We start from the raw sequence: 8,222 nt of genomic DNA, 5'->3' as shown, positions 1-8,222 counted from the left end.
TGGCAGGCTTGGGGGACCATCTGAAGGCTGGGATTCGAACCACCAACCTTCTGCATGCAAGGCAAACGCTTTACCTCCATGCTATCTCTCCGACCCCTATTTTTATCAATGAAATTAAATCAACGAGTGAAAAGAAAACATCTCTTGCATAACACTAGCTACACGCGGAAGGGGCGGGGCTAAGGCCCAAGGGGGTGGAGCTTCACCCCAGCGGGCCCCGCCCCTACACGCACAGCTCTCCCGCGCATGCGCACACGCCCTGCCCGCCACACAAACGCGCGCGTGGCGCCGCTTGGCCCCTCCGACGCGCCGTCCTTACCCAGACTGCCCTGCGCGGCCGCTCCCGGAAGTGCTGGCGTTGTTGTCCGGGACGTCGCGGGTTCGAGCCCAGCCGCGCCGAGAACGGCCATGGCGGGGCGACCGGACCTGTTCGATGCGGTGGTGATGGCCGATGAAAGGTGGGCGGGGGAGACGGGATGCCAGTGGAGACCCGGGGGTAGAAATGGGGGTCGATCATGGGGTGGAGCCAGGGTTCGAGTGGAGATCAGGGAGGTAGAGAGATGGACTGGAGTGTAGGCCACGGGCTGGAGACAGGACTCCAGTGTAGACTTGGGGGTGCAGTTATGGGCTGGAGTGTAGGCCAAGGGGTGGAGAGGTGGATTGGAGTTTCGATCATGGGGTGGAGCCAGGGTTCGAGTGGAGACCAGGGGGTAGAGAAATGTCTGGAGTGTAGACCTGGGGATGGAGATGGAGCATCCACGTTGACCAGGGTGTGGAACAGGACTGAGTGTAGGCCAGGGGGTGCAGCTATGGGCTGGAGTGTAGGCCAAGAAGTGGATTGGAGTGTCGATCATGGGGTGGAGCCAGGGTTCGAGTGGAGACCAGGGGTTAGAGAGATATGGTCTGGAGTGTAGGCCAGGGACCAGAGAGGGGACATGAATATTGACTTAGGGCCGGGGTGGCCTGCATGCGGCTCCCTGCCAAAATGAATGCGGTTCTTTGCCTCTTCTCATTATTTTGTATCCTGTGGCTCTTGCCAAGTTTGGATTTTGTTCTGCTGCTTCTGAGGAGGGAGTGAGGGACCTCTGAGGAGAGATCTCCGAGCGCAGAGTCCTGTCTCTCATCCCTCGGAAACAACTGCACGGGCCGGCGAACAGGGGGACCCAACCGTGTGTCACATGTTGGGTCACATCTGGCCGTGAGGTCTTAGTGTGGAGGACACAGCACACCCTCACCATCACTGCAGGATTTTGACCCTCACTCAAAATGGCAAAATGCAATGTGTGTTTAATAGATTATGTTAAAATTAGGTGCTTTTGTGTGAGTGTTTGTCTGTTTTGGCAGGTAAAAGGGTGGTGTGGCTCTCTGACTCTCACAGTTTAAAATTTTGGCTGTTTGTGTCGAACTTGTTCACCACCCCTGGACTAGGGGGTGGAACACGGCTCGGGGGTAGGCCAGGGGGTGATGAACATGGGATTTGAGTGTAATCCAGGGGGTAGAGCTGTGGGCTGGAGTGTAGACAGTCAGAAGAGGGGAGCGATGGAGAATGAGTGTAGATTAGGGGTGAGGGCAGAGCCAGGGTTCAAGTGTAGACCAGGGGGTGGAGACTGGGCATGAACGTAAGCCAGGGGTGGAACAGGGCTCCAGTGTAGACCTTGCAAGGGATGGAGACAGGGCTCGAGTGGAGACTGGGGGCTGGAGCCAGGATGCTAGTGTAGATGAAGGGGTAGAGAGATATGGTCTGGAGTATAGACCAGGGGGCAGAGACGGGACATGAATGTTGACCGGGGGGATAACACAGGGCTCAGGTATAGACCAGGGGGTGAACAGGGGTTTGACTGTAATCCAGGGGGTGAACATGGGGCTCCAGTGTAATCCAGGGGGATGGAGCTATGGGGTGAAATGGACACTAGGGGGTGGACACAGGGTTCAAGTGTAGGCTAAGGGGTGGACATGTGATCTGGAGTATAGACCAGGGGGTGGAGATGCGGCATGGACATTGACCAGGGGGTGGAACAGGATTCGAGTGTAGACCAGGGGGTAGAGAGATATGGTCTGGAGTGTAGACCAGGGGCCGGAGGTGGGATGTGAATATGGACCAGGGAGTAAAGATGTGGGCTGGAGTGTAGACCAGCGCAGGAGGGGAGAGACAGAGCATGAATGTAGACTGGGGGGTGGGGTCAGAGCCAGGGTTCAAGTGTAGACCAGGAGCTGGAGATGAGGCATGAATGTAAACCAGGGGGTGGAACAGGGCGCCAGTGTAGACCTTGCAAGGGGTGGAGACAGGGCTCTAGTGAAGACGGGGGCAGAGCTAGGGCTACTGTATAGACCAAGGGGCGGAGATGTGGGTTGGTTTGTAGACCAGGTTGGAACAGGGCTTGAGTGTGAAACAAGGGGTGGGGGGGTGAGTGAAGATGCAGGCCAGAGTGTAGACCAGGGGGTGGAGATGTGGGCGTGGAGGGAGCCCCCGGGGACCTATGCATGCTGCAAAGAACCGATTCCTTCTCCGGCCTTGCCACGTGCCCAGCTGCCCCGGGCCCGCCTCCCCGGCTTGCCCAGCATCTGCTGGTGGCGCTGGGACCCTCCTCCGGGCCGCAGCCCTGGGCCATCTGGGTGCTGTCCCCTCGGCCGGTGGCGGGTCGCGGGCCATACGGCAGCTTTCAGGGCGGCTGACGAGGGGCCCCCGGGGAGCCGCTTTGTGACCGGTGGCGGGGACGTGGATGGCCGCCAGTGGACCAGTTGGCGACATTTATTGGGGCCCGTTATCTATTCGACCCCTTCTTGGCCAGTGCGTCTCATTGTTTCCCAATTGTTCTCCCCGAGACGGGCGAGACCCCAGCAGTCTCCTGGGCCTCATCTTCAACACCCCCTTCATTCATTCACCTCCTGGGGAGGAGGTGGGCTCTTGCCACCCCCAAAAGCTGGACCTTTTGTCCTACACCAGGCCTGACACTCCCCCCTTTTGAGGTGCCCAGATTGCCTTTTTTTTTTTTTTTCTTTTTTTTTTCCTTGCTAGGATTTTTGGCTTGGTTTACTTAAGGGTTTTTTGTTTGTTTATTTTTAGTTTTTTGAGGGCCATCAAACATGATGCTTTGGAGTTCTTCCTGGCCCTGCGTTCACGGACCACACCTGATAGTGCTCAGGAATCCATACAGGGTGCAGGGATTCGACCCAGTTGGACTACTGTGTATGTCAGGCAAAACGTTGTACCTAGTGTATTATGATGCCAACCCCAGTGTGGGTATCCCCTCCCCCAACTTATTTATCCCACCTTAATGATCAGAACTGCCCACACCTGGAATAGGCGGGTGGAGGAGTCTGCATTGGGGAGAGAGAGGGGATAAGAAGGAGAGTTAGAGGGAGAAGCGGGGAGAGCCATCATCAGTTTCAGTATCAGATTCAGCATTATCACTTGAGCATCATCAAAGAAGCAGCAGCAGTAACTTCAGCGAAGGGAGTTATTCAGCTAGGAAGCCTGGAAAAAGCAGCTGAAAGGGAGATAGAGGCCGAGACAGCCAGAAGGAATAGGGAAGAAGCTGCTAGGAAAAGGCTTAGTAGAGAGGCCATGTGAAGAGGTGTGCATGACGGTAGGGACTGTGAAATAAAGTTGGCTGACACCTGGAACTTCATCTGACTGCGTTGGGAATCTCTCCGCCCTCACCCTGCCACCTTCAGACCTGCCAGACCATAAGGGGCTGTGGGAGCCAGGTCAAGCCCAGAAAGGCCTCACCATCTCCCCACACCAAAACTAGGACTAATTAATTTATATAAAGACAACACCCCAGGTTTGGTTTGGTTTGGTTTACGGTCACTTCCAGAAGTGTCAGGGCTTACTACTGGCACTGTGTTCAGGGATCACTCCTGCTGGTCTTCGATGGATCATATGGGGTGCTGGGGGGGATTGAACCCCAGCAGTCTGTAGGACAATCCCCTTGACTGGTCCTCTGAGATGGAACAGAGTGTGGGGTGTGATGCAGGTTTTCTGGGGATGCAGAGTTAGGCTTTGTGATCTGCAGACAGGACAGAACCCTCCTCGAGGTTTCAGAAAGTTTTTCCCTGGGACTGGAGTGGTAGCACAGCGGTAGGGCATCTTGTTTTGTACGCAGCTGACCCAGGATGGACATGGGTTTGATTCCTGGCATCCCCTGAGCCAGGAACCATTTCTGAGCGCAAAGCCAGCGTTAACCCCTGGGTGTTGCTGGGTGTGGCCCCAAGAAGCAAAAACAAAGAAACCAGAAAGTCTTCCTGAGAGACAAGGATTAAGACTCTGGGTTCTGGCCCCCAGGCTGGTTTGGGCATCATTGGTGTAAACTCCCCGGTTCTTCCCAGAGGAGGAAAATGGGGAGTCCGGTGCAGGGCACTATGTGGAGGCATCAGGCATGGATTTTTTTCTGAGCAGCTGGGCCTGGGTAGACTCTCATGCCGGTGCTTTGGGCGATGTTGGCCGTAGGTTCCACGAGGAAGGCTACCAGGAAGGCTATGCGGATGGCAGCGGTTTGGGCCTGGAGGAAGGCCGACAGCTTGGCACGGCGCAGGGGGCTCGAATTGGCTCCGAGGTGAGTGGCCCCGTTGGGCACCGCAGCTTGGGACACACTGGTGTCTGAGCCGGCACTGCCGTCGTCCACCTGGGGTGGGGGGCCCTGGTTTGGTTTGGAGCGGGCGGACTCTCCCCTGGTTCAGCCTGAGAGTGCCTGAAGCCAGTACTCTGGCTGCTGCTCTTGGGGGTGGGGTGGGGGTCCCCCGCTGCATTGGTCCTGCCTGTGCATTTGGCTGCGGCAGGAGAATGTCACCCCCTGCGGTTGGCACCTCATGTAGGTGCTGTGGGGTCAGGATGTAGGAGCACTAAGCTGAGCACTGAACACCAAGCCCTGGTCTTGGGAGCTTGGGGCAGTGGCCTCTTCCTGCAGAGTGATTTACTCATTCCTCCTGTGTCCTTAGGGAAGTCTGCATGCCTGTTTGGGTATATGTGTGTACGGGGTGGGGCACTCATAGTCGTCCTTGTCCCTCCCATCCCATGCAGAGGGACCATTTGGGGGGGCTCCCCAGTCCGGGACCTGCCTTCCCAGGTGGGTGCTCAGTGGCTGCTCCTGCCCGAGGCCTTCGGGTTCTGTCTGGTCAGGCTCCTTGACCTCCTCTCCCGCCTCTGCTCTCTGCACCCCCCAGATCGGGTGCTACCGGGGCTTTGCTTGTACGTGGCGGTGTCTTCTGGACAGCGGCGCCCCCGAAAAGGACAGGTATGGTTGCCCCTCACCTGCTGCCCCTCCAGCTGGGCGGACTGGGGCTCCCGCGTCCCCCTCCCCTCGGGCTGAATCTCCCCAGACTTCTCAGACCCAACCTGAAGGTCAAGCCAGAAGTGTTGAGTTGTTTCGGGTGTTCGCTCAACTCTCTAGGTTTTTGGTGAATATTTGGAATGTTTGGGGAACTTTCCTGGTGTTTGGAGAATGTTCTGGGTGTCTGGAGAAAGTTCCGCAAGTTTGAGGAACTTTTCTGGTATTCTGGTGGAATGATCTGGGTGTTTCGAGAATGTTGTGGAAAGCCTGGTGAATATTCTGGGTGTTTGGAGAATGTTCGGAGGCTTGGTGAATAATCTAGACCTGCGATGGCGAAACTATGGCACGCGTTCCGAGGTGGCACACGAAGGCCTTGCAGCTGGCACGCGGGAAGGTCCGCAATTAAGATTGTGGCACTTGCCACATAGTTTTTAGATACTAAAATCTTGTTATGAAGGTTTAATTAACACGCCGGCACTTTTGAGGAAATTCTTTGGTTTTGTGCGGTCGTTTGGGCACTCAGGCTCAAAAAGGTTAACCGTCACTGTTCTAGACTATTGGCGACATCCCTTTCTCCAATTTGGGGGCTACCCAGGGTTGCTCAGAAGGCCCGACAGCCCTACCAGTGACTTGGTCTCAACCTGGTGGTGGTTCCTGCCAGGCCTGAGGCTCCCAACAGTTCCCTCAGGTTTGAGGGCCCCGAGCTGCCCTTCGCTCATGGGTGCAGCAGCTGTCCTTGGCATCTTCATCCCGTGTGCATGTACAGCCCTCAGTCCTCTGCGTTCACGCAGGGATGCGGACTCAGGACTGGCTGAGCAGAACCTCCCAACCTCCCCAGAGCCCAGGCCAGGGCTTCTCAGTTTAGCAACTTCTAGGACACGGGGCATGGGAAGAGGGTCCGGGGATTAAGGGATATATCATGCATGTGCTAACTTAACCGGGATGGGGGGGGCATTAAAGGGATGGGAGAGGACGTGTGGGGTCGCCCACCCTTCCCGCTGTCACTCTTTCGGGGCTGGGCCTTCACCCCAAGTCCAGCAGCCTGGGATGAGGGTGGGTGACGGCCCCAACCTGCCCCACATGGCCACCATCCCAGTGACACTTCCCAGGGAGATGCAGCCTTTTGGGGGAATCTGGGGATACAGATGACCCTCTGGGCCTTAGGTCTTTGTTTTTGTTTTTGTTTTTTACCCTGGGCCTTAGCTTTGACCTTCTGGTTTCTTCTCAGCATTGCTGTCCCGGCACCCAGCCAACTCGCACCTCTGCGTACCCCATGCAGGGTGAATTTGCGTGCCTGATCCCCAAGATGAGGAGGTCGCGCCCCACTGGACCTGATCCAGGGACAGCGGCCCTGGCGTTGGGGGTCGCAGGGTGGTGGCTGCCCACAGCCCCTTTATTTGCTAATTTGGGACCGCCCCTGGCTGTATCCTCTGCCCAGCCAGGCACTGCCACATCAGACTGGGGTTCCCACATGTAGACCCTGTGTTCAGGCTCCCCATTCTAAAGGGACCACATCCCACCCTTGGCACATACTTGCTGGTCAGTGCACGAGGCAAGGGCTGTGCTTGCCGGAGGCCCAGGACCCTGCAGAGGGGGCGATCTGGGGCATCTCCTCTCTGTGAGAATCAGGGCCCTGAGATTCTGCATGGCTGACTGGGGGTATCACTCCCCACCCCTTTCACAGGGCATGGGGCCCTCAGGGAGCGCCGAGCTGAGACCACAGCACCAGCACCTATTCCACCCCAACTCCCTCAGCCTGTGAGCCCCTCGATGGAGAGCTGGGGATCCCGGGGGCCTCCTGTCATGAAAGCTGTGGGCATCGGGCACTCCCATACCCCCCAGCTGGGCCCGGCCTTTTGAGGGGCAACTGTTTCCTCTTCCCTTTGATCTCCCTTAATTAGAAATTTTCCAGGACAGGGCTCGGGCCGAACGCACGCACACACACATCACACACGCACGCACACATGCACGCACCCATGGTGCTCAGGGCTGGCTCCCGGCTCCGTGCACAGACGCCATTCCTGCCAGGGTGCAGGAGACCCTGTGCGGGGCTGGGGATCAAACCAGAGTTGGGGGCTGTGCTCCAGGTCCGTGCCCCTCCCTGCTGCCCCATTCATCTCTTGAGCCGGTTCTGTCTCCACAGCAGAAAGAGGAAGGTTCTGGAAGCCTTGATGGAGTTGATCCAGATTTTCCCCTACGATGACCCAACGTACGACAAACTGCACGAGGACCTGGACCGGATCCGCGGGAAATTTCGACAGGTGTGGGCGGGAGGGCGGGCAGGGGCCGGCTTAGGCGCACGACCCCCCACCCACCCCAGTGTCCCGTGAGCGGCGGTGCCAGGGTCAGCCGCTCCTCTGCTTGCAGCTTTGTTCTCTGCTCAATGTCCAGCCGGACTTCAAGGTTGGCGTGGAAGGTTCTGGACTTTCCTTCTGAGGACGGAGGAGCCTGGGATGGACATCACCGCGGGAGGGAAGCATCCATCAGCCATGTGATTAAAGATGAAACAGTCCCAAGGTTCATTGTTCTGTTGGGGGCCCCCATATCCCCAGGTGCTGCACATCTGCCCAGACCTTGGAGGAGCCTCTGGGACCCCCGACCTAGCTACAGCTTCCTGGCTGGATGTATGTGGGTCACTCTGAGGATTGGGGGACAGTGGGCTCCCACAGCGTCCCCCAGATGCCTGGGGGTCTGCCGCGGAGTTGTGCTGGTGGCCTGGACGGGATAGGCAGGGGAAAGGAGGGGTGCACCCCTCCAGGGTTCTCAGGTCTTAGGCTCACCTTGTCCCAGAGCGCATGTCCCCCTGGGTGTGGCCATGAGTGTGTGTGGGGGGCTGTTACCCAGCTCGGCGGGGTTGGGGTAAGGATGCTGGAGGTCACGGGAGCCCCTGATCTTCTCAGGGCTGGTGCTCGGGGAGTGTTGTCTCTCGCCATGGATCACAACCTCTCTTTC

General features: G+C 57.6%; 1 protein-coding gene across 1 annotated transcript; it reads left to right on the top strand.

The window, feature by feature from the left end:
* The first annotated feature begins 408 nt into the window (after positions 1 to 408).
* LTO1 (LTO1 maturation factor of ABCE1) lies at positions 409 to 7,718 on the top strand. The gene is made up of 5 exons (XM_049781281.1): positions 409 to 458; positions 4,451 to 4,556; positions 5,164 to 5,234; positions 7,414 to 7,531; positions 7,638 to 7,718. Exons 1-5 carry the CDS (start codon positions 409 to 411, stop codon positions 7,704 to 7,706), a joined length of 414 nt encoding a protein of 137 aa, XP_049637238.1. The 3' UTR covers positions 7,707 to 7,718.
* Positions 7,719 to 8,222: the final 504 nt, after the last annotated feature.

Source organism: Suncus etruscus, chromosome 9 (genome assembly GCF_024139225.1).
Source record: "Suncus etruscus isolate mSunEtr1 chromosome 9, mSunEtr1.pri.cur, whole genome shotgun sequence".
NCBI lineage: Eukaryota > Metazoa > Chordata > Mammalia > Eulipotyphla > Soricidae > Suncus > Suncus etruscus.
This window is presented reverse-complemented; position numbering and strand designations above follow the sequence as displayed.

Coding starts and splice junctions, on each gene's coding strand:
- LTO1 (XM_049781281.1), top strand. CDS start 409: ATGGCGGGGCGACCGGACCTGTTCGATGCGGTGGTGATGGCCGATGAA. Junction 459..4,450: donor GTGGTGATGGCCGATGAAAG/GTGGGCGGGGGA, acceptor TGTTGGCCGTAG/GTTCCACGAGGAAGGCTACC. Junction 5,235..7,413: donor GGCGCCCCCGAAAAGGACAG/GTATGGTTGCCC, acceptor CTGTCTCCACAG/CAGAAAGAGGAAGGTTCTGG.